Genomic DNA, 27236 nt, shown 5'->3' on the forward strand with positions numbered 1-27236 from the left:
CATCCAGGATACCAAACAAGTAGTTTTATAATGTTTTGTGCACTGTGTATATATGGCTCTGCTGTCTGCTCCCACCTAACACTCATTATAAACTGGGTGGTTCGAGCCCTGAATGCTGATTGGCTGACAGACGTGGTATATCAGACCATATACCACAGGTATGACAAAACATTTATTTTGACTTCTCTAATTACATTGGTAACCAGTTTATAATAGCAATAAGGCAACTTGCAAGGGCTGTAACCAGGCAATCCGCGTTGTGTTGTACATAAAAACAGCCCTTAGCCGTGGTATATTGGCCATATACCACATCCCCTCGGGCCTTATTGCTTAAATAGAACTCCATCAGAACATCATTGCCCATTGTCAGGTAGCCTAGAAAGCAAGTTGGGAGTGTTGCAAATAAAAAGCACTGCATGAGACACAGCACATTTTAGGCACAAAACATAACAGTCCATCCTCCGTCAGGTCAGGGCTCACAAACTCACTCCCTTTTCTGCTTAGGCAGCTGGACTGTCGAAAGTATACAATGGGCTGATCTGGCATCAGGTGTGTTTACTCAAATCTGGCCAAGCATCCCACTGCTGTCATCAGAACCCTTCCCCCTTCACACACATGCATGCTCTCTCTTTCTCTCAGTAACACACACAATGTGGGATCTGCTTCACTGATGGAAAAGAACAGTGTGCAGGACACCATGAAAACAAACTCAAAATCTCAAAAAAATCTATGCTCCAGTTGAGGTTTCATGAGGTTTTACTCAAAAGCCGAAGCAAATCTTAGATAATCCTTTGTGTTGTGTATTAACTCAGCAACCCTTTCCTCTGAAACAGATTGGAGGTTTTTTTTCTCATCTCCCCAGCAGCTTCGTTTATTTTTTTCCAGGATGTGGCTTACATTTTCTGCATCACCCATCTCAGTACACTTTAGTGGCACTCTTCCTCGACTTCACAGACGTTTGCATATTTCTCAGACAAAACTTCAGAGAATATGCGAGTGACAATAAAATGACACAAGGACCGACTCTGGAAATTGCAGACATTTTCAAACACATGGAAGCTGCGAGTGCAGCTCTAGACATTACTGCAATACTCTGGATGGATTCATGTCTGATGTGATCTGATGTAAATCACCAACACAGTAAATAGCCTAAGTCTAGTGGCTATGTATAAGTAAAATGAATATTCTGAAACGTCCAGTTTTGAAGTTAGGCCTACTCTACCTGTGGGCTCTAGATGCTGATGTGCAATCTTGCAATTGTCTTACAGGCACATCATTTTCAGGGGGGCGGTACAGATGCGTCTGCCGCTAAGGTAAGTTCCCGCCCCATGGGTGTGTGTCTATGTAGACTTCGGGCGAGCGCACTGTATTCACCTGCCAATGCGTCTCCCCTTCAGTAGCCTACAGAGCTGTCCGTGGTGTAGTGCGCCGCGTCAACTTTAGCAACTCCTCAATTGCAAGGAATAACATATATTAACGAGAACAACAAAGTGGGATTGTACACTATTGACCGAGACAAGAGTAGAGAATAGGAGACAAATATTGCAAGCTTAGGTGATTGCCAAGTTCATTTGGATCCATAGCTTTGTTGCTGGGAAATCGTGCAGGATCTCCGCGGCTTCATTCGTACACTGGGGACGGAGAAGGAGAATTTAGTAGGATTTTGTTATCTGCCTTCTAAATGACTCTTATGACTGGAATCGGCATAATTTCCACCGGGCAATAATAACCAGGTAGGCACAACTCTAGGCTACTTTATTGATCTAATGTTTTCATGCATAAGGTTTTTCAGTCAAATCATGACTCATATGTCCGTGTTGAATTATTTATTATCCTAAGAGATTATTATCAAAACAATGCCTCCAGTAATTGAGTCGAACTACAATTGGTGATTTAGACCTATTGTCTATAATGTATTACTATTTTCAGTCCACTTAGCCAAATAATAAGGTAATGATGCTTTGTTTATTTTTATTATTATTAGGCCTTCACATTTATGTTTTTTTTTGCTGTATGGCTGCATGAGGAACAATATAAGCGTTCAGATCCGGTAGGCTATGGCTTGATATTAGCCATAATTCCTCTGCATTTGAAACGGCTGTAGGAGCTCTTGCATGGTCTTTTCAGCTACTTCTCACGAGCGTCACAAAAAGCCAGCATTTTATAGCGTTCAAGTTTCTTCATCCAACAACAGGCTATAGAAGCCTGCGCTCCTAATTGTGTGTGGTTTCAAACAGTCAAGACTGTTTGTTGTTCGCTTTACAGGAACATTTTCCCACTTATAGCCAGCCTAATATCTTTTAAGAGTAGCCTAAATCATTTTCTATTGCACAGACTTTTAATGTTATTCTAGTTAATTATATCCTAAACCCCATTCCCGAATAAACAAGGAATGTGTAGTGTTTTCTTCATATTCATTAAGCAGCGGTGGCCCATCTCTGTTGTCACCGCTGCAAAAAGCCTCTGCGTAAAAACAAAAAACAAAAGAGTTAATATATATAGTGCTAGAGGCGTCACTACAGACACCCTGGTTCAAATCCAGGCTGTATCACAACCGGCCGTGATTGGGAGTCCCATAGGGCGGCGCACAATTGGCCCAGCGTCGTCCGGGTTTGGCCGGTGGAGACCGTCATTGTAAATAAGAATTTGTTCTTAACTGACTTGCCTAGTTAAATATCGGTTAAATATAATAATAATATTTATATATATATTTCTGCAGAGACGCGCTTTTAAATGGACAGTCGCTCTCATTCGGAACTTGATCCAACGTCCTTTTATGGCAGCTTTTAACCCCACACACGGTTGACCAGCGTTTACGAACAGAACAGTGATAGATGGCCAAAGGAAGTATTTAAATAGCCTTTATGGGCTCCAACCCCCATAAATCAAGCACAAAATTTCAATTATCTTTACTAATGTGGTGTTTTGTTTTAGGGTTGCAGATGTATTTACGTACACTAGCAGTGCTTTCAATTGCATTGGGTTGCACAAAAGAGTCCTTCCGAAGCCAGAAGTTCAACTTGTACTGGTGGGCGGGACGGTTGGCCATTATGAAGGGGGAATTTGAGACAAAATATCAAAAGCATCATATTATATTATTAAACAGACTTTCGAAAGGTGGGTCTGTTGTGCACCCACTTATTTTCTGCTTAGGTCATGTCAAAATAAAAGTCCCCCACAACTTCTTCCTTTTTTGTCCACATATAGTTCATGTCAGTGGAGGTTCCTCAGAGGAGGAAGGGGAGGACCATCCTCCTCAGTGAATTTCATTAAAATAAAAATAGTGAAACATAAAAAAACTATCCTTTTTAGATAAAACTATACTAAATATATTCACATTTCACCAAACACAGTAATTGATTAAAACACACTGTTTTGCAATGAAGGTCTACAGTAGCCTCAACAGCACTCTGTGGGGTAGCACCATGGTGTAACTGGAGGACAGCTAGTTTCCGTCCTCCTCTGTGTACATAGACTTGAATACAAAACCTAGGAGGCTTGTGGTTCTCACCTTCTTCCATAGACTTACACAGTAATTATGACAACTTCCGGAGGACATCCTCCAACCTATCAGAGCTCTTGCAGCATCAAATGACATGTTGTCAAACCAATCACAGGATCAGAGAATGAATCTAGTATTGAAAGCATAAACTACAGATAGCTAGCACTGCAGTATATAACATGTGGTGAGTAGTTAACTCAAAGATAGAGAAAGACAATAGTTGAACAGTTTTGGATAAATTAATGTATATAAAAAATGAAGGAAGAGCGAGAGAGAGAGAGAAAGAGAGATTTCATTTTCACTTTCACTTAGCTAGCGAATGCAGCTACTCAAACACCCGGCTTAAAAAGAGAGGGATGCTATGTTAGCTAGCTGGCTATGGCTAGCCAACACTGGAACTCTTCCAAGTCAAGGTAAGTTTTTGGTTTTATACATTTATTGCTAAACTGCTTGCTGACTGTACACTGTACTGCATGATTGTCGCGGGTTTACTAACGCCTTAGTTCTAGTAGGTATGTTGACTAGCTATGACGTTAGCTAATATGGTGACAATGATGTAGGCTGTGTGTAGCAGTTAGTTGTTATGATATGAAGGTTTGGCTTGGAAAGTTTTTTTCGCCAGGTCACACATGTGTTGAGACTGAAGTCCCTAAGCAAAGGAAAAACTTGCGAGAAGGAATTCTACATGATGTTTGTATGTGGCTGCTATGAAAGTGAACTGTACTTGCGTGTGATAAGGGGTCTATTCAGTCCGATGATTCTGTTGAAAATCCTTTCTGAAACAGGGATAAACATACCTGAATTTGTCCAATAGAATCTCTCGTTTCTAACTCTTGGACTAATGATTACACCCTAGTTCAGCTAGATGCAGGCAAGAGTGTGCAAGGCACTGCAAGGCAGTGTGCAAGGCAGTATATGTATTTGACATACAAATCATTAAAATCCAGACAGAAAATATTTACACAAGAAGCAACCAAATATCACACAGTCAACCTCTCATTTCATTTAGTAAGTTCACCATTCTGCCATTCTCACTGTTAAACATCGCACAGTGTTCAACACAACAGCTCTTTATGTCAATCATTTGAATGTGCCTTGCACACTCTTGCCTGCATCTAGCTGATCTAGGGTGTAATCAAGGCAGAATGTGTCACTGTCTGTCACCTTGATTACTCACATTTTTCTCTCATTCATAGGCTAGGTTGTAGCAACCTCATGATAGGGACAATTTGAATATCATGTAGTAGCCCAAACCTATTGATGTTACATTGAGCTGGGTGAATGGTATATGAATGACCGTCATCTAATATGTTTAATAGAATTAAGGCCATGCTCATAAAAAAAAAATCGTCCTCCCTCATCTTAAACATCACGACTGCCACTGGTGCGCACGTGCAGGACTTTTAATTTTGATTTAAGCAGTAAGGAAGTGGGTCTACAACAAACCCAACATTTGGAAAGTCTGTTTAATAATATGATTCTTTTGATATTTTGTCACAAATTGCCCCGTCATAATTACCAACAGTCCTGCCCACCTAGCCATGCTAGTGTGTGTAAATTCACCCACCTAGGCCTATCCCTACAACAAGATGACGTCGACAGACACGGTCGCCCTTTTTCTTTCTCCTAGCCAACTTTGCAGTACTTCATTTCTTTGGTGTGTTATTTCTTTACAGGCATTTCACTGCACCTGCGATAACATCTGCAAATCTGTGTACACGATCAATAAACTTTGATTTGATTATTACAGTAGAGCCTATTCATAGGATATTATTATTTGTAAACGGCGCCCGTTATTGTAGTTATTGTCAGCTGTTGGATATCTAGTGTGCTGCGCGCCTGGGTAAAATGTCTCCGTATTCGACAACAGACTCGTTCAGTGGGCATAAAAGTAGGGCCTAGATCATTTGTGAGAAGATGGAGTTTGTGCACTGGTGAGGGCAATGGGCCCGCGCTGGTATGAGGCAGACGTTATTCCCAGAGTGGGAATAATAATCATCATCACAGATATTTATTTGGATCAATAACTGTATAAGGAAGGGAATGATAACAAAAGTAACGATGACCTATCTATGATCAGTAACTGTAATATAATACTTAAATTGGAACCGCACTTCGTTATATTACTCATTACCGCAAAAAGTAATATTATTACTGTAACACGTTACTTTGTAAAGTATTACCCCCAAAACTGGTGGCATGTGTGTGTGTGTGTTGGAGGTTGTTGTATGGGGGTGTGATACAGAGCTGATCATCATCTCACTCTCTCCCTCTATTTCCCCAGGTACCTGGACTCTATCTCCTCTTCTGTGCCTGGAAGCGGAGGGACCATGCTGTGGGACAAAATGTGGTGGCTGTCCACCATGCTGGCCCTTTCGGCCCATGCACTGCCCACACTGCCCATTGAGCCCCTCTCTGCCCCTCGGGTTTTCCTCTCCTTCAAAGGTAAGACACACGTTTAGATATCTTGCCTAGTTGGTGTGGTTCTCTGTGACTCTGAAACAGGTGGATAGTATTTCCCTGTATGTGAGCTCTAGTGGTTGCTTTTATTTTCCCAGCTCATCCTAGCTTTGTGTTTCCTCTTGGTGAAATGTAGGGTTTAGGGGGGACTAGGAAGGCGTTACAGACAGCTACGTGCTTGGCACACCGTAGTGTCAGTGTGAGCCCAGCCACCTCTCTCTGGCTGAAGCTTGATTGTCTGCTGAGAGAGGAGGTTGACGAGAGAGATGAGCAGGGGAGAGAAGAAGTGCTGTTTGTGCCTACTGGTCAGGGCCAGAGACCAAATCTTCATTAATCTGACTGACTACCACAGTCCTCCAACAGCGCTTTGTCTGCCCTTGGCAGAGCCCAGTGTATTATGAATACTTAAATTGGCACATGAGGCCCTGTCTGTGTAGTGAACTGTACCTTGAAAATTGACCTTTATGGTGTACCATAATCTCTGATGCTTTATCAATCCCGTTGCACTGTGTGCATGTAAGGCTAATCATGATGTGAACCCTGGTGTGGAGCTCAAAGTAGAGGCCTCGCTAAACCTCCAGATGTCTTTAAATCCTCATCACCGCATGTGGAGAAAGAGAATAGATTCTGCACCTTTTTTTTTGTCTGTGAGTTATGTGGAATTGGGCAACCTGAGTCTCTGTCTCTGTCTCTGTCTCTGTCTCTCTCTCTCTCTCTCTCTCTCTCTCTCTCTCTCTCTCTCTCTCTCTCTCTCTTTTTCTTTTTTTCTCTCTCTCTCTGTCTCTCTCTCTGTCTCTCTCTGTCTCTTTTTCTCTCTTTCTCTCTCTCTTTCTTTTTGCTTACTTGTTGGTTTTCACTCTCTAATTAAGTTGGTTTTCACAACCCACTGGTTTCAAGTTTACAATCGCACTGCTCCAACATGGTCATTTCTTTCCAATTTCCTTTAAATTAGTTCCTTTTTTTGTTATTTATTGGTTTTTGAGAGAGCTATAGGGTTGTTCCATTTGAATTCATTCCCTTTTTGACTGCATCCCTTTTGATTTGAACAAAACTTTCCATACATATTTGCCCATAGTAGAAGTGGTCAGAAAGTAACTTTTTGGACCTGAATGTCAAAATATCGAGGTGCTCAAAGTTGACACATTTTGCATTCCCCATCATACCATGAGACATCCAAGTCTTAGTCACTGGAAAAGATTAACGGTCGAGTTTGATATTATTTATAAGCTTACAAACAGCGTTATCTATTTTATAATTTTGCATGCTCTTGAATACAGGGTGGGTGTCGTATTTTGGAAAATAAATGTACTAAAATGCTTATACAATTGACATTTGAAGTCAAATTGGGCCACAAAGATTGTTGGAACCCCACACATCAGAGAATGTCGACTTGAATGGGGATATCAATTGTTTTAAATTATACTGTCAATATTGTATAGGAAACCTATTTAAATATAAATAAGAAGCAGTTTAGCAGACGCTCTTATCCAGAGCAACTTACAGTAGTGAATGCATACATTTCATTTAAAAAAAAAATCCGTACTGGTCCCCTGTGGGAATCAAACCCATAACCCTGGCGTTGCAAACACCGTGCTCTACCAACTGAGCCACAGTAATGAATACTTGGATGTCTCATGGTATCGTGGGGTATGCAAAATGGGTCAACTTTGAGCACCGATGTCTCTTGAATGTTTTGGCATTTAGGTCCAAAAAGTCACTTTCTGACCTCTTCTACCATGGGCCAAAATGAATAGAAAGTTTCGTTCAAATCAAAAGGCGTGCGGTCAAAAAATATTTGAAATCAAATGGAACTACCCTATATGCTTGACAGAGCAACTTCACTTTGTCGGTGACTAGAATTGAACATGAGCTGCACATTTTCTAATTGTGTTGTTTTGGCTCACACTAAGGGGAATTGCTTTTAAATGTGTCCATATTGATTCCTTTATGGACCTTGGTGAGCCAAATAATTAGCTACACATTTTACAAAGCATACACATGGGGGGGGGCAAGATTCCTTGGAGCTTTCCAAGGGGGCTCGGCTGAATTTTAACAACCTCTTGAAAATGCAACTCTAATCTCCTTATAACCATCCAACTGTTTTTAACAAGCTTTTTGTTTTCAACGCTCCAAGATTTACACAACCTATTGCACCCACTAGTTCATGCTGGCAATCTCTGTCTATTGGAACAGTTATACATTGTGGACTGTGTTGCCAAAATGTAGAAGCTAACCTGTGGCATTAATGTGGCTTCCGGCTAATACCACTAGTGGGGTCTGATGGTCCATATGTCTTCTTTAATCTGGTTGGTCTGTTGCCAAACACTAAGGTTAAAACCTTCACCTCAAATTTCAATATCAGACTTGTAGACAGTTTTTGACTGTTTTCTAAACCAGTTTTTTTTTTAATGTAATTTTGTGTTGTTATTATGTCATAATCTTGGATGAGTTTGAGTTGCTGTTGACCTTGTGCTGGTCATCAGAGGGGTTAGACTTTGGCCAGCCCTATCTGCTGAGGAGGACTCAGACCGTCAGACAGAGTAACTAAAACAAGTTTGGGAGTTCGTTTAGTATGTCTGGCATTATTGATTGCTTTGAATCTGCACGTGGGTGCCTTGCAACACAAAGACACTTTCTGATTTGCATGAACTTTGTGTTTGTATATATATATATATACATATATATACATGTGTGTATATATATATATATATATATATATATATACATACACACTGCTCAAAAAAATAATAAAGGGAACACTTAAACAACACAATGTAACTCCAAGTCAATCACACTTCTGTGAAATCAAACTGTCCACTTAGGAAGCAACACTGGTTGACAGTAAATTTCACATGCTGTTGTGCAAATGGAATAGACAACAGGTGTAAATTATAGGCAATTAGCAAGACACCCCCAATAAAGGAGTGGTTCTGCAGGTGGTGACCACAGACCACTTCTCAGTTCCTATGCTTCCTGGCTGATGTTTTGGTCACTTTTGAATGCTGGCGGTGCTTTCACTCTAGTGGTAGCATGAGACGGAGTCTACAACCCACACAAGTGGCTCAGGTAGTGCAGCTCATCCAGGATGGCACATCAATGCGAGCTGTGGCAAGAAGGTTTGCTGTGTCTGTCAGCGTAGTGTCCAGAGCATGGAGGCGCTACCAGGAGACAGGCCAGTACATCAGGAGACGTGGAGGAGGCCGTAGGAGGGCAACAACCCAGCAGCAGGACCGCTACCTCCGCCTTTGTGCAAGGAGGAGCAGGACGAGCACTGCCAGAGCCCTGCAAAATGCCCTCCAGCAGGCCACAGATGTGCATGTGTCTGCTCAAACGGTCAGAAACAGACTCCATGAGGGTGGTATGAGGGCCCGACGTCCACAGGTGGGGGTTGTGCTTACAGCCCAACACCGTGCAGGACGTTTGGCATTTGCCAGAGAACACCAAGATTGGCAAATTCGCCACTGGTGCCCTGTGCTCTTCACAGATGAAAGCAGGTTCACACTGAGCACATGTGACAGACGTGACAGAGTCTGGAGACGCCGTGGAGAATGTTCTGCTGCCTGCAACATCCTCCAGCATGACCGGTTTGGCGGTGGGTCATTTTTCCCGTGTCCAAGGGCATTGAAATATTTGATATTGATTTATACACTTTGTTCTGTTGGAATTTAGAATTCCCAAATCAAAGCTTGTGTGGGGTGGAATTTCTTTGGGGGGCCGCACAGCCCTCCATGTGCTCGCCAGAGGTAGCCTGACTGCCATTAGGTACCGAGATGAGATCCTCAGACCCCTTGTGAGACCATATGCTGGTGCGGTTGGCCCTAGGTTCCTCCTAATGCAAGACAATGCTAGACCTCATGTGGCTGGAGTGTGTCAGCAGTTCCTACAAGAGGAAGGCATTGATGCTATGGACTGGACCGTTCCCCAGACCTGAATCCAATTGAGCACATCTGGGACATCATGTCTCGCTCCATCCACCAACGCCACGTTGCACCACAGACTGTCCAGGAGTTGGCGGATGCTTTAGTCCAGGTCTGGGAGGAGATCCCTCAGGAGACCATCCGCCACCTCATCAGGAGCATGCCCAGGCGTTGTAGGGAGGTCTTACAGGCACGTGGAGGCCACACACACTACTGAGCCTCATTTTGACTTGTTTTAAGGACATTACATTAAAGTTGGATCAGCCTGTAGTGTGGTTTTCCACTTTAATTTTGAGTGTGACTCCAAATCCAGACCTCCATGGGTTGATAAATTGGATTTCCATTGATTATTTTTGTGTGATTTTGTTGTCAGCACATTCAACTATGTAAAGAAAAAAGTATTTAATAAGATTATTTAATTCATTCAGATCTAGGATGTGTTATTTTAGTGTTCCCTTTATTTTTTGAGCAGTGTATATACAAACACTTCCTTCTTTGGATGATGACTTGAGTGCTTGTAGGCTCCTGCTACTTGGAGAGCATGTTCATCATCAGTCAACTCATTCAGGGAACCTGCGCTACAGACAATCTCACAGAGACCTTGGACTGATGCGTCTAAGATATAAGAGGCATTTTTTTCAGTTAATGCAACTACCCTGGTTGAATCCACATTCAAGTCATGTTGGTTCACATTGCCATTTAATGCACCTTTGTCATCAGTTCAAAATGGAGGTTCTATTTTAATTGAAATGTTATAGATCTAGTTTATCTTCTGTCGTTTTTTTCCTCAGTGGAGAGAGAGAGAGAAAGCTTTCTGCTGAATGAGTGAAAGCTTTAAGGATTTACATGCTAAACGATGGCCCGGAGGGGAGAGAGGGGAGAGACACGTCACATGCCAGCCATCACATAACTCCATTGTGACATGACAGCAGATTCACTATGATTCATTCCCAGCACAGTGGTTAGGAAAAATCTAAATGCTCTAGGTAATTGTTGCACATGTTTTTTTAGAATGTAGTTTTCTGTCATTCTGAGCTGTGCATTTGTATGTATTTATTCAACTGACATTCTCATCTGAGTATTGAGTTCCTTTTCAGTTTTCTTGATTCAGAAATCATTTTTAGTTTCTGTTGAATAATATCTGTCTGTCTACCTTATCTTCAAATTTATGCTTAAGTCCCCATCAGGCCTGAGCTTTCTTTATAAGTTCCTATCAGTTGTCTGTAGAATAGTGAGGTCTATAAAAGCAACCAATGAGTGGGTCAGAATCAGTACAGGGCTCTGAGTTATCACCTGTGATAAGGGAAGAGCAAACAGCGGCTCAGAGTAAAGGAATGTCCACTCAGGACTCGTAAGCATCGATCATCTCCCACACTGCTTTAGCAGTATAAGCTGAAAGGGGAAGAAAAAACATTGGCACATGCACAAACAGGCAGGCATGCACACCATCTACACCTACTGTATACACTACAGCCCCGTTGAAAAAAGTTCTCCCTCATGCAGTCACACACACAAAAACACACATACATGCTCACATACAAGTTAAACATATTTTCACAGTGCTCATTACAGGCTGGTTAGCCAACAGATTTTATGGTTATGAGATAAAGAGGGCACTTAGGTCTTCAAAGAACAGAGAGTGTGTTTACAGACATTGCTGAGACCTATACTAGATATATAGACGTTGCCTCACTTCCTTCCGGCTGGTGTAAATTGCTGACAAAGTGGATGGTAGAGGTTGTAATACAATGTTACAACACAAACAAAGCACCACCATTGTATTCCTTATTAAGTGTACCTTCTGCTATCTTTATTTGTGAAGAGTGAGTAGGACTGACTGGTTTAAGCTTCTGATTTTAGCTTCTTATTTATGCTCAAACAAGCCCTATAATTACGTGCTATTTCAGGGTGTGGGGCTCCTCAGGGGTCATGACCCCCAAAAACAGGATCCAGTCACACTTGGGCTTAACTAACTGCCCCCACACCCTGAGAGAATGTGAGCGTATTAGCTAGTAATAGCTTGTTACGCTAATCTTCAGTCGCATTTGAAAGTGTTTAACATTGTTTTCCTTTTGCCTTTGGTTCAGGGTGAAACACCTGGAAACAGAGTTGCCAGTGAGCGAGGGAGCAAAAAAAACAACACTTGAAATGGGAGAGAGAACGCACGGCCAGACAGTCATATAATTGGACTATTTCTCATACAGAATCTCAAGTTTATTTCAACTTCCCCTGGCTTTTTTCTTTCCCCACTCGCTTTCTCTTTCTCTATCACATAACATTACGGTTACATAATTATCACAGTAGCACAAAGAGCTCAGTGTTAGCGCACCTCTCCTGTCTGTGCTCTCAGGGTGGACGATATTAACACAGAGATCATGTCTGACTATATGTCCGCGTCCCTATTCTGTGAATTAGGCTGCTACTCACAGTGACCTTCACTTAGACTTCATTCTTTGTTGCTCTCTGGCTCTGCGATGACAATAGCTCAGATTTCTTAGATTAGATCAAAAAAGAACCGTGGGCAGACACAGTGCTATGCCAACTGTGGCTGGTAAGAGAGTTAAAGCTATTCATGGTTAAATTCCCTGCTGGAGGTGCTTCCTAAGCTTTCCGCCTGCCTGTGGTTCGTTTCGCCACGGTATGGGTTGTCTGATACCCTTGCTGACGTGTCTGCTGAAAGGGAGAGCATTATGGCAGTCCATTTGTGCTCTGTCTGTCTGAGAGCCTTGCGCTGAGCTTTCCACCCCACAGTCAGTGTCTAAAAGAGAGAGAGACGGCCAGCCAAGAAAGAAAGACAAGAGAGTGAGAGGAGAAAAGGCCGCAGTCAGGTCTCCATGTAATGGACACGAGGTGGGAGTGTGTGTTTGTGTGGGTTAGTTGGTCGGTGGGTGGGTGGGTGTCTGTGTGTGCGAGAGTGAAACAGAGAGAGTTAGATGCCCATGCGTTTATCTCCCTCCATCTCCTTCCATCTCTCTCCCAGGCTCCAAGGTTCCTATTTATTTGGGTCAATTGTAAGTGTGACACTGGAGCCAGAGCTAAGTGCCCCAGCAAGCCTTACCAGAACAGAGGCCCTCAGCAATCAATGAGCCGCTGAAAGCTTATCCACAGCTAACCTGCCAAGAGACAGCAAGTGCACAGACCCAGGGTGACTTTGCCAAGCCTTCCCAAGTCTTCCCAGGCAGAACAAAACCTGCCCTGGGCCCCAGACCGACATGCTGACACGGACACGGGTTCAGGGTGCAACACTCCCAATGAGACCAGGATCAAAACCTCCAGTACAGTACAAGGCTTCTTGCTTGCCACTGCAATCAGTTATGGTATATCCACTGACTCCTTCAATGACCGCTGCCTCTCCCTTTTTTAAACAAAGGTTCACTTAGAAGACATGAAACTTTGTAAAGGCATAATGATCACCGGGGAAACAGTGTCTGGGTCCCCGGTTATGTCCGCTACTCGCGATTACTCAACGTTTCATTTTCATAGCAAGCCGGTAGAGGTGGCTGCTTTTTGCCTAAGAGGTCACTGATTAACTTGTCTTAAAGTTGATTGTGGTTCCAGGACATCTGACCACATGACCAGGTACAGGCAACACCTGACAGAATGACATCACATAGACCTAGCAGAATGCATAAAAAGAGACTGCAAATATCTTGATGATTTGCATTGCTGACTATTTATGCGCACCCTCCCACCTCCATAGCACGGAGTCCCCTAACCCAGCTGACACAGAGAGCCACTGCTGTTAGGTAAGGATGGAGTGTGCTATGTAAGACATACAATGTAAGGGGCAGCTGACATAGCTAGTACATCAGTCCAGGCGTGTAATGTCAAAGCCCCTGCCTGCCTGCCTGCTCTCCTCTCCTCTCCCTGCTGTGACTGAGCAATTCCACCCCCTTGATCTGCACATCTGCTGCTGCCGTGTCATATTTAATCTGCGTCCTCCCTCTCCCTCGCTCCTCTCTGCCGGGTGTGTGTGTATGTGTGTGTACACAAACTTTGATAAAAGATGCACAGCACTGTCGCTGATAGAAGATTTGTGATACATGTAAGCACCTGCAGTCATGCCTTTGCTGCGTGTTGGCAGAGTGGGCTCTGAGAAGCCAAGTCACTGCAGTTCCCACGTGTCGCTTGGGTGGTCTGATAGTTTAGGTCTAGCGGGTCGGTGCTTGTCCACGGATCTATAGATTGTGGGTGGTGGGTGGAGTTCTCCGGGTTGCCAGTTTTCTACTCCCGTGCATGAAATGTGTATTGGCATTGTTACGGTCAGCGGGCTCGTGGCTCCGCTTCACGTCTGCCTTTTTATCGCTAAGGCCTTTGAAAAATTGCTTCAACAGAATTATATGAGGTGGCTGTGGCACGCAAGCCTGGAGAGAACATGATTATCTCGCTGGCTGTGTTTCTCTCTGGAGATGATGGGGTGGTATATCCCAGCAACCTCTGCTCCGCAGGATTCGTGCTGTCAAGCTGGGATTATTCAAGGAAGAAAAACAGAAGGTGACAACTCTAGCTCTAAATATAGTGTCCTTCATGTCTCTGTTTCTCTGTCTGTATCCTCCTCTCCTCCTCCTCCTCCTCCTCTCCTTACACCCTCTCTTGTTGCTTGTTGATAAGGGATTGGCAGGGGAGGCAGAGGGAGGGAGGGAGGAAGGGGAGTGACTAGCATGCTTCCCACAGCTGGGGCACCCTGTTTTAGCACGCTCCAAAGGGGAAAGGGGAGACTGCCGCAAGGTCTCTGAAGTGACCAGACTTTCACTGGGGGAGAGGAGGGTTGGTAGTATATTTTTTTCCATGGCAAAATGTTTAACACGAAGCAGACCAAACTCAACTTTGAAAACCTGCTGTAGGCAAAATATTGTGTGCTATGGCACGGAAAATAAATACATGTGATTCTGGTTGACAACATAATGATGTTTGTTTCCAAGTAATCTCCTCTGTTCTTTTCTGTGTCGTTTTATGTCAGCCCCGTTGTATAATGGCTGGCATATTTCTACCATCAAGCTATTAATCCCTGGCTCTCCCCCCTCCAAATGATGTCATGGATTTAAAAAGAAAGACTTGAAGCACTTCAAAACTATTCTTCAATCAACGCGAAGGGACAGCAAATGAAAAGCAGGCAGGCTGATGCAGTTTATACTAGTGTGAGCAGAGTATTTCATGTTAGTAGGCGACAGTGACGAGACAGAGCCATTACCAAATAGTTATTCACGCTGCAATCTCGCTCCATGGCGTTATAAAGGCACACCATCCAAATGAATTCATAATCTGTACAGGGAAAGGACAGAGTCCCTTATCTCCGGGATCTGCTTGTTAGCCAGTCTAACGTCGGCGGCCAGTCTAACGTCGGCGGCCAGTCTAACGTCGGTGGCCTGTCTATGGAAACGCTGCAGAGAGGAATGGGCACTGAGGTGGCATGACGTGGAGAAGGCACTGTTAAACCATACAGACTAACAGACAGATAGGAGAGAGACAGACAGAAGGGAGAGAGACAGACAGACTGACAATGAGGTGTGGAGTGAGTTTGAGAAGATGCAAGAGTTGTCAGGACCAGAGTCTGCCTATGTCAGTACTTACAGTACTGACATACACACACTCTACTCTTCCATATTCTCCTCGTTCTCACCCTCAATCTTTCTTTACTCTTTTTCTCTTTATTTCACCCACATACTGTACATTTTTTACCCTCCAACAGTTTTCCTCCCCATTACATTTACGCTCCCTATAGGGCGTGTACGTTAATAGCCTGATGGTTTTAAACTTCATGTTTATCTATGCATGTGTGCATCTGCGGAATTATGTTTTGATTCGAATTCTGACCAACCATGAAAAACAAGATCGGATACAGCTTTTATGGTTTCCCCGTAATGCGGGTTTCAGTTTTCCCAACACATGAAATGCTTCTTCAGAATGCAATAACACATGTAGATCATAGTTGTCTTCACATGGGGCCACTTTGGCATGCTTGGTAAATGGTCCTTCTGTTTCGCTCTCTATGCTGTGCAAAGGGGGGCAACACTCAGCAGGGGTGAGAGACTGCCACATTCTGATGCATTTGTCTAAATGTGTGTGTGTGTTCATGTCTCTTGATGTCTGCTGTGGCTTTTTTATCTCAGTTGAAATGTGACAGACGGGATAAAAATAGGCTCAGTGGTAGATGCAACGATGATGTTGTCTAATTTCATTTTTTTTATCCCCTTTCAAAACATAATTTTCCGATTGCTGAACATTCAGTCATGAGTTATGTCTTAGGCCTAGTTTAGGTTTCTGTTTGGTTTTCACATGCAGCTGATCGTTGACGATAGGCGTCAATGGTCTTCTGGCCGTTGTTCCTTGTGAATGTAAGAAACTCCTCGGTGAACCCTTGCAAATCCTTTGCTTCTAATGAAAGAGTATGGAGGCAGAGGCTCTAGAGTAAACCACAGCCCCTGATATTAAGATGCTGTCTGACAGCAGCGGAGTGGGGAAGGCGAGGGATGGAGGATAAGGGGAGCACTTGCAGTTGGAAGGCACAGACAAAGATGATCATGGATATTTCGAGAAGTGTTTCTCTTAACGTTCAAAGTGACAAGAGAAAGAGGAGGAGGTGATGGAGGAGGATGAGTGTTTGAATATTCATCTCCTCAAGTGTGTGTGTGTGTGTGTGTGTGTGTGTGTGTGTGTGTGTGTGTGTGTGTGTGTGTGTGTGTGTGTGTGTGTGTCTTCACTCAGCTCTTGTTTTCAGGAGGACAAAGAAAAATGGAGCCACGTGTCTGGAAACAGGAACAGAGGTGGAGTGTGACAGTACTTTGGCTTGGTTGCCATAGCAGCGTTGCTGTCACTTCTCCTCTCAAACAAACCAAACTGAGTTCAAATGACTCTCTCTTCAGAGGGAAAAGGAATGCAATCTCTGGATTGGTCTTATTTCCCCTGGCTTTTGTTGTTGTGTCTGCACACAGATGGAGTCTGAAAAATACAAGGACAGAGGTCTGCTAGGTAAGATAAATGTGGATTTTCAGAGATAGTTTAACCCTCATACGGATTCATACAGATTCAATATTGGGAATGCGATTGAAGTTTGGTGTGTGTGTGTGTGTGTGTGTGTGTGTGTGTGTGTGTGTGTGTGTGTGTGTGTGTGTGTGTGTGTGTGTGTGTGTGTGTGTGTGTGTGTGTGTGTGTGTGTGTGTGTGTGTGTGTGTGTGTGTGTGTGTGTGTGTGTGTGTGTGTGTGTGAGAGAGAGAGAAATCAAATGAGAAAGAGACATAGAGAAGGAGAAAGTGTAAAAGTCGATTCCTCAAGGACACAGACACCCTGTGGGGCCTCCAGATGTGACCCCTGTGTGTGTGGGAGTTCTCTGGGGGTTAGCGGTCGGGCCCTGACCCCAGGCCTGAAATTAAGGGGACGGGAGTGATGGGGGGTCAAGGGCGCCTCTCTCTCGCCCTGCTGGCCCTGTTTATCCAGCCAGACATGAATGATTCCTCAAGAAACCCAGACAACGTATTCTTTTTAAACAATGTTCTGAACAAGGAATTCATAAACTTTCAAACATAATGAATGATGAAAGTTTATTATCCTTTCATGACCTAAAAATATGTATCATTTACCTTGTTCGTCATTTTATTTTAATTTGCAGTTAAGAACCGCTAGGCGCACTTATGACATCCCGTGGAATCAACCACTCTCATTCCATCCACTCACTGGGTTATTAGGTAGCCAGAACACAAGTGGAGGTTTTGTGTTCAATCTATATAAAGAAAACTACTAGAAACCCTCCATAAACCAATGGGAGTAGTTACGAAATGGAACATAGATTTTAAAGACTACTAACAAAATACATTCTGGAAAAGAGTCTGGAACAATATTCCAATGTTCCAATGTTAGTCATCGACTAATACACTACAAATTAATTCACAGATTTTATTTCACTCTGCGGAAAAGCCAATTTAAACTTGCTCCTATCCTAATTTGTCTGTTGTGTTCTCAAATAAATATTGGAAGCTGCATACATGATGTGGGACTGCCCCAGTGTGAAGACCTCCTGGTCACATGATGTGGGACTGCCCCAGTGTGAAGACCTCCTGGTCACATGATGTGGGACTGCCCCAGTGTGAAGACCTCCTGGTCACATGATGTGGGACTGCCCCAGTGTGAAGACCTCCTGATCACATGATGTGGGACTGCCCCAGTGTGAAGACCTCCTGGTCACATGATGTGGGACTGCCCCAGTGTGAAGATCTCCTGTTCACATGATGTGGGAGTGCCCCAGTGTGAAGACCTCCTGGTCACATGATGTGTGACTGCCCCAGTGTGAAGACCTCCTGGTCACATGATGTGGGACTGCCCCAGTGTGAAGACCTCCTGGTCACATGATGTGGGACTGCCCCAGTGTGAAGACCTCCTGGTCACATGATGTGGGACTGCCCCAGTGTGAAGATCTCCTGGTCACATGATGTGGGACTGCCCCAGTGTGAAGACGTTTTGGTCATTGTTTGCCAGGTCTGTGTCGAGCATAGTTGGTGCTGCCATTCCCTATCTCCCCGATTATATTATTGTTGAATGATGACCCTTCACTAACTCTCACAGTACCCCAGAAACGGTTGTCTGGACTGACTGCGGCAAAAATTATGTTAGTGACCAGATGGAAGCCTCCACATAAGCTCTACATAACTCAATGGCTTCAAAACTACCTTGACATTCTTTCAGTAGAGCTCTCCATAGCTCACGTGAACAGCGCCAAGGTAACAACATTAGCTACATTCAATATAGGAGTCGAAAAGGTCAGTGGCTTATTATGAGATAATGTAATGCAATCATGTTTGAATTTATATATTGTATTTTGAGTATCTGTATCGAATATGTATCCAGGCTGATTCTATTCATGTGTGCCTTGATCCCACAAACAATTTTACAAACATTAGATGGGTTACCCATTATGTTTTGTTTTATGCAAAATGAGCCCCTTGGGGGAGGGAGGGAGTGAGTCACACCTATTGAGAAGAGGGAGGGAGAGTGGAGATGGGACATTTCTCTACTGTTTTTCATTACTTTATCTATATACAGTTGAAGTCAGAAGTTTACATACACCTTAGCCAAATACATTTAAACTCAGTTTTTCACAATTCCTGACATTTAATCCTGGTAAAAATTCCCTGTCTTAGGTTAGTTTATTTTTAGAATGTGAAATGTCAGAGTAGAGAGAATTATTTATTTCAGCTTTTATTTCTTTCATCACATTCCCAGTGGGTCAGAAGTTTACATACACTCAATTAGTAGTTGGTAGCATTGCCTTTAAATTGTTTAACTTGGGTCAAACGTTTCGGGAAGCCTTCCACAAGCTTCCCACAATAAGTTGGGTGACTTTTAGCCCATTCCTCCTGACAGAGCTGGTGTAACTGAGTCAGGTTTGTAGGCGTCCTTGCTTGCACACGCATTTTCAGTTCTGCCCACAAATGTTCTATAGGATTGAGGTCAGGGCTTTGTGATGGCCACTCCAATACCTTGACTTTGTTGTCCTTAAGCCATTTTGCCACAACTTTGGAAGTATGCTTGGGGTCATTGTCCATTTGGAAGACCCATTTGCAACCAAGCTTTAACTTCCTGACTGATGTCTTGAGATGTTGCTTCAATATATCCACATAATTTTCCTTCCTCATGATGCCATCTATTTTGTGAAGTGCACCAGTCCCTCCTGCAGCAAAACACCCCCCAATTTTGTTTTGAGGTCTTGGCTGATTTCTTTTGATTTTCGCATAATGTCAAGTAAAGAGGCACTGAGTTTGATGGTAGGCCTTGAAATACATCCACAGGTACACCTCCAATTGACTCAAATGATGTCAATTAGCCTATCAGAAGCTTCTAAAGCCATGACATCATTTTCTGGAATTTTCCAAGCTGTTTAAAGGCACAGTCAACTTAGTGTATGTAAACTTCTGACCCACTGGAATTGTGATACAGTGAATTTTAAGTGAAATAATCTGTCTGTAAACAATTGTTGGAAAAATCAATTGTGTCATGCACAAAGTAGATGTCCTAACCGACTTGCCAAAACTATAGTTTGATAACAAGAAATTTGTGGAGTGGTTGAAAAACGAGTTTTAATGACTCCAACCTAAGTGTATGTAAACTTCCGACTTCAAATGTACTTTTTCAATATTATTGAGTGTCTGATCTGAACCCCTCACAAAAAATAAATAATAAAAAGTTGGTCACACAACAAAATCATATTTGAAAAATGATTTATCAAAGTTGGCATAGGCCTATTTATTACATGTTGACCACCCAGGCCTCCTTTAAGACTCCATAATGTTTCATCTGTAGATGCTACTAAGCTAAAATGATGCTTCATATATTTGAATATGTTCAAATTAGCACACTTTGCACTTGTGTAATTGATATTCGACTTGTAATCAAACCGTATAACTATAAGGTTCCTTTGTTCCTTTGATGATTATGCTTCATATGAAGCTTAACCTCTTGCTCTGTAATGAGAAGTCTTTAGATTTTTTTTTAAACATATTCATTGATGAATATTTTTAAATATAAACATGGATATAGAAATGCATTGATTTTGCTAATTGTTCAATATATTGTTGAACATAATAAACTCTACAGGCATATCAAAGTTCCAGAGTGGGATCTCTGCTAGTTTTAAATGTTTTGGCCCGTTTTATACAGAGAAATTGGCATAGTTGGCAATGTAACCAATCACAGCCCTCCTTTTACTTGTATCATTGCACATCCTGCAAATCACCAGCATTTTGAATCCATTTTTACATTCACTCTGTTGATAATGACTACAAATTGGATCATAACTCTAAAAGTAGCAGAGATCCCACTCTGGAACTTTGATATGCCCGTAGAGTTTATTATGTTCAACAATATATAGAAAAATGTGCCAAATCAAAAATGTTATATTTTCAATATTCATGTTTATATTTGTCAATATTCATAAATTAATGTTAAAAAAGTTTTTGAAATCACAATACTACTCGTATTACAGAGCAGTGGTAAAGCTTCATATGACACTGTTTGTTTTATAGCACCAGCAGATTATATACTATGGTGATTTAAAAGAGGCCTGGGTAAGCCCAAAATGTCATTATTAACATGCCAACTTTGATAAATTATTTCGGAATTATGATTTTAGATACAAATGTCAAATATATGTCAACAATCCAAAGGACTATTCTATGGATTACATTTCGTGAAAATCCCCAAAACCCTTGCCTTTTTTTGTCTGGGTTTCATGAGGAATCACTCATATTATTTATTAATATCAAAATCAAATCAAATGAAATGTTATTGGTCGCATAAACATATTTAGCAGATGTTATTACGGGTGTAGCCAAATGCTTGTGTTCCTAGCTCATACAGTGCTGTAATATCTAACAATACATAACAATACGCACAAATCTAAAAAGTAGAAGAATGGAATTAAGAAATATATAAATATTAGGATGAGCAATGTTGGAGTCCGGAGTATAAATATACACTGCTCAAAAAAATAAAGGGAACACTTAAACAACACAATGTAACTCCAAGTCAATCACACTTCTGTGAAATCAAACTGTCCACTTAGGAAGCAACACTGATTGACAATACATTTCACATGCTGTTGTGCAAATGGAATAGACAACAGGTGTAAATTATAGGCAATTAGCAAGACACCCCCAATAAAGGAGTGGTTCTGCAGGTGGGGACCACAGACCACTTCTCAGTTCCTATGCTTCCTGGCTGATGTTTTGGTCACTTTTGAATGCTGGCGGTGCTTTCACTCTAGTGGTAGCATGAGACGGAGTCTACAACCCACACAAGTGGCTCAGGTAGTGCAGCTCATCCAGGATGGCACATCAATGCGAGCTGTGGCAAGAAGGTTTGCTGTGTCTGTCAGCGTAGTGTCCAGAGCATGGAGGCGCTACCAGGAGACAGGCCAGTACATCAGGAGACGTGGAGGAGGCCGTAGGAAGGCAACAACCCAGCAGCAGGACCGCTACCTCCGCCTTTGTGCAAGGAGGAGGCGGAGGAGCACTGCCAGAGCCCTGCAAAATGACCTCCAGCAGGCCACAAATGTGCATGTGTCTGCTCAAACGGTCAGAAACAGACTCCATGAGGGTGGTATGAGGGCCCGACGTCCACAGGTGGGGGTTGTGCTTACAGCCCAACACCGTGCAGGACGTTTGGCATTTGCCAGAGAACACCAAGATTGGCAAATTCGCCACTGGCGCCCTGTGCTCTTCACAGATGAAAGCAGGTTCACACTGAGCACATGTGACAGACGTGACAGAATCTGGAGACGCCGTGGAGAATGTTCTGCTGCCTGCAACATCCTCCAGCATGACCGGTTTGGCGGTGGGTCAGTCATGGTGTGGGGTGGCATTTCTTTGGGGGGCCGCACAGCCCTCCATGTGCTCGCCAGAGGTAGCCTGACTGCCATTAGGTACCGAGATGAGATCCTCAGACCCCTTGTGAGACCATATGCTGGTGCGGTTGGCCCTGGGTTTCTCCTAATGCAAGACAATGCTAGACCTCATGTGGCTGGAGTGTGTCAGCAGTTCCTGCAAGAGGAAGGCATTGATGCTATGGACTGGCCCGTTCCCCAGACCTGAATCCAATTGAGCACATCTGGGACATCATGTCTCGCTCCATCCACCAACACCACGTTGCACCACAGACTGTCCAGGAGTTGGTGGATGCTTTAGTCCAGGTCTGGGAGGAGATCCCTCAGGAGACCATCCGCCACCTCATCAGGAGCATGCCCAGGCGTTGTAGGGAGTTCATACAGGCACGTGGAGGCCACACACACTACTGAGCCTCATTTTGACTTGTTTTAAGGACATTACATCAAAGTTGGATCAGCCTGTAGTGTGGTTTTCCACTTTAATTTTGAGTGTGACTCCAAATCCAGACCTCCATGGGTTGATAAACTGGATTTCCATTGATTATTTTTGTGTGATTTTGTTGTCAGCACATTCAACTATGTAAAGAAAAAAGTATTTAATAAGATTATTTCATTCGTTCAGATCTAGGATGTGTTATTTTAGTGTTCCCTTTATTTTTTTGAGCAGTATATATACACTACATGGCCAAAAGTATTAGTGCATTTAGCTATTTCAGCCACACCCGTTGCTGACAGGTGTATAAAATCGATCACACAGCCAACATTGGCAGTAGAGTGGCCCGTACTGAAGAGCTCAGTGACTTTCAACGTGACACTATCATAGTATGCCACCTTTCCAAATGTATTCCCAGCTAGAGCTGCCCTGGTCAACTGTAAGTGCTGTTATTGTGAAGTGGAAACGTCTAGGAGCAACAACGACTCAGCCGTGAAGTGGTAGGCCACTCAAGCTCACAGAACTGGACCACCGAGTGCTGAAGCGCATAGCGAGTAAAAATTGTCTGTCCTCGGTTGCAACACTCACCACTGAGTTCCAAACTGCCTCTGGAAGGAACGTCAGCACAATAACTGTTTTCTGGGAGCGTTATGAAGTGGGTTTCCATGGCCGAGCAGCCGCACACTTGCTTAAGATCACCATGCGCAATGCCAAGCGGCTAGAGTGGTGTAAAGCTCGCCATCATTGGACTCTGGAGCTGTGGAAACGCGTTCTCTGGAGTGATGAATCACACTTCACCATCTGGCAGGCCGACAGACAAAGCTGGGTTTGGCAGATGCCAGGAGAACGCTACCTGCCCGAATGCATAGTGCCAACTGTAAAGTTTGGCAGAAGAGGAATAATGGTTTGGGGCTGTTTTTCATGGTTTGGGCTAGGCCCCTTAGTTCCAGTGAAGGGAAATCTTAAAGCTACAGCATACAATGACATTCTAGACGATTCTGTGCTTCCAACTTTGTGGCAACAGTTTGGGGAAGGCCCTTTCCTGTTTCAGCATGACAATGTGCACAAAGCGAGGTCCATACAGAAATGGTTTGTCGAGATCGGTGTGGAAGAACTTGACTGGCCTGCACAGATCCCTGACAACCCCATCGAACACCTTTGGGATGAATTGGAACGCCGACTGCGAGCCAGGCCTAATCGCCCAACCTCAGTGCCCGACCTCACTAAAGCTCTTGTGGCTGAATGGAAGCAAGTCCCTGCAGCAATGTTCCAACATCTAGTGGAAAGCCTTCCCAGAAGAGTGGAGGCTGTTATAGCAGCAAAGGGGGGGACTAACTCCACAGTAATGCCCATGATTTTGGAATGAGATATTCGACAAGCAGGTGTGGATGTTCTTTTGGCCCTATAGTGTACCTGACATAGGGAGGACAGCTGACTGGCTATCTTATTAGAGATACTGGTTATCTCTGGGGAGTAGTAGGAGGGGGCTGATGAAAGGTACAAAGGTAGTTAGTTATGGAGCTATTGCCGGTGGTAAGGAGGGAGAGCCTGTCTCATCCCATCCTAGTGATGTGTTTTAGACGTGGAGTGACTAATCACCAGAGACTGTGCTGGCCTGGCTCTTCTCTTGTGGTGACAGTTAGAGGGACATGACAAACTGATGGACCTAGACTCGTCTGGGAGAGAGAGATAATTAGGGGAGGGGAGTAAAGGAGATGGTGGTGGATGGAGGGAGGGAGTGAGAGAGAGAGTGACAGAGAGAAAGGAGGGAAGAGTGACGTGGATGGGAAAAAGATGGAGCGAAAGAGCTTCAGACTTGGGAGATTAAAAACAGGAGTGAGGGAGAGAGGAGGTGATGGGATGAAAACCTGGAGGGCGAGATGGAGAGGGCTGAGCAATTGCTAATGGATGGAGGGGAATCAATGTCAGGTCTGGTATCTTAAAAAGGCCAGGGCTGGATGGATGGATGGATGCATGGGGGGGTGAGGAGGGGAGTGTGGGAGCTGGAGGTGTACTCAACAGATCCCTACTGTGTGTGTGTGTGTGTGTGTGTGTGTGTGTGTGTGTGTGTGTGTGTGTGTGTGTGTGTGTGTGTGTGTGTGTGTGTCTTCACTGAGCTCTTCTTTACAGGAGGACAAAGAAAAATGAAGCCACACGTGTCTGGAAACAGGGACAGAGCCCATGTTTGGAGGTGGAGTGTGACAGTACTTTGACTTGGTTGCCATAGCAGCGTTGCTGTCACTTCTCCTCTCAAACAAACCAAACTGAGTTCAAATGACTCTCTCTTCAGAGGGAAAAGGAATGCAATCTCTGGATTTGTTTTATTTCCCCTGGCGTTTGTTGTCGTCTCTGCACACAGATGGAGTCTGAAATAAACAAGGATAGAGGTCTGCTACTTTTAAGATAAGTGTGTGTGTGCGCGTGCACATGTGTGCATGCGACTGCGTGCATATACTGTAGTTATAAAACTGGTTGTTTGGATCCTGGATGCTGATTGGTTGATGGCAGGGAGTTATAGCAACACAATCCCCGCATTCCACAGGTAATGCCTATTAACAGTTCTGTTAGATTTATCAATGCGCATCCACTGTCTCACAGCCCAGCCAGTCAATTTATAAATTTCATCTCCCCCAGAAAAAAGTATCAAGACAACAATTCCCCACGCTACTAGCCTGGCATTTGGTTTGGTACAGCGGGGATTAATATAAACCTCTGTGACCTATGCAAAGAATATATATATATATTTTTGCGATCTAAACCATGTCGTGTGTATGAACGTAACGAGACTGACAGCTTCTCTGATCCAGGATAATTCATTTATCACGATCAGTATCATGGACACAAAGAAATGGCAATAGTGGCAAATAGTATGCTGTCATTTCCGCTGCTTAATGTGATAGTTTGTTAGCTTGCCTTTAGTTGGCTAGCTAGCTAGCAAAGGAGAAGTAAAGTTAGCCTAGCACAGGGCTCTCCAACCCTGTTCCTGGAGATCTACCCTTCTGTAGGTTTTCGCTCCAACCCCAGTTAAAGTAACCTGATTCAGCTTACCAACCAGCTAATTATTATAATCATGTGCGCTAGATTAGGGTTGGAGTGAAAACCTAGGAACAGGGTTGGTGAGCTCTGGCCAAGCTATCCTCCATAACTATATTATTGACTTGACAATCAGCTGGTTTTTGCCTATTTATACATTATTTATCAAATTATTATTTGCTGAAGTTCTTGTTTCCTATTTATAAATGATTTATTAAATCATTATTTATTGAAGCTTGTCTCTCGTCATCGTTGAGCCTCTGCTAGCTTTCTAGCTAGCTATATTCCAATTATTTGTTTAGCTTAGCAACGTGGAATGAATAGAATGTACGACTGGGTCAAAACATCCCAAAATAAATAACGACCAGCCTGTTAGGAACTAACAACTGGCTTTTGTCAGGACTATATCATCTGGTGGAAGGATGAAATAAAACAAATGTACTAATTAATATTACGTTTTTTAATGAAAACATGTCATGAATCTTTTTTTTTACTGTTGGCAACAGTTTTATAAAAGCAATAAGGCCCTCGAACCCTGGGATCGATAACCCCCGGGTTCTCATGCCTTGTTGCTTAAATATATCACCCAGGATCACTCCCAGCTGCAAAATTCTCACCAGAGAGAAAGGACTTGCCCGTTGGAATACACACAGAAACCCATTTGCTCAATGCATGTGGTGGGCCAGGGACCAACGAGCTGTCTGTCCACGGGAGTACGAGAGGGATCAGGGATGGAGCGTGTGGTTGGGAGAGACCGCTGATCTTGTGGGAGGGAGGCTTCTAGCTGTGCTTAACTGCTGGATTTAAAACAGCTTCAGCAGCATTCCTCCTCCTCCCTCAGTGACAGCACTATTTCACCCCAGTTCCCTTCGCTAACCAACAATGAGGTCATACCCTACAGGTCCTACCTCGCCCCCCTCCGCTAACCCATCAGGTGCACTTGGAGGGTATCGAAGTTCCCGCTTATTAAATACAAATAAACAGAGCAAGTGTTTTGTCTGGCGCGTTGTGCGTGTTAAAATACACCATGGTTTGGTCACACACCACAGAAATGTGTAGGCTACTATATCTGAGACCACATCCTGGATCCAATGTTATCTCTCGCTCTCACTTTTCATACAGCATGCATATTGTACTGAACATGAATTCAACAAGTGTGGTTTCACAGATGTACAGTAGTGTGGCTGAGTCGAATGCTAAACACTTCTCTGGCCCACCTTCAGGCGTAGTAGTATAATGTACAAGACTCCATCCACCTGGATTTATTTTCACATCTCTTTTCCATAGTCATTGTGGCTTTCAGGCTAGGGAAGGCAGAGTGCATGTGAGAGTCAGTCACTGTGGGTGTCAGAACATTGAGGAGCAGTGACAACTCCTCAGAGAACACCTTTGGGTGGGCTAAGGCTTTTGGAGGTTTGGATCCCTCCAACGGATCTCTTCCTGGAAGATGAACAGAGAGGGAAAATGGCCTGAATTTAGAATGAAGGGACTGGGGGAGTATAGATTCTATGTGGTGGGACA

The 27236-nt window shown here is 43.5% G+C and overlaps 1 protein-coding gene across 4 annotated transcripts in view; it reads left to right on the forward strand.

Annotated features, from left to right (window-relative positions):
* Window positions 1-1378: 1378 nt before the first annotated feature.
* Window positions 1379-27236, forward strand: part of LOC106582759 (semaphorin-3F) — an 80407-nt gene continuing 54549 nt past the window's right edge. For all 4 annotated transcript variants that reach the window (XM_014166156.2, XM_014166157.2, XM_014166158.2 and 1 more), the window contains exons 1-2: window positions 1379-1733; window positions 5787-5947. In XM_014166156.2, the coding sequence (XP_014021631.2) occupies window positions 5833-5947 (115 nt within the window). In that variant the 5' untranslated portion in view covers window positions 1379-1733; window positions 5787-5832. The remainder of the gene's footprint in view (window positions 1734-5786; window positions 5948-27236) is intronic.

Source organism: Salmo salar, chromosome ssa22 (assembly GCF_905237065.1).
Source record: "Salmo salar chromosome ssa22, Ssal_v3.1, whole genome shotgun sequence".
Taxonomy (NCBI): domain Eukaryota; kingdom Metazoa; phylum Chordata; class Actinopteri; order Salmoniformes; family Salmonidae; genus Salmo; species Salmo salar.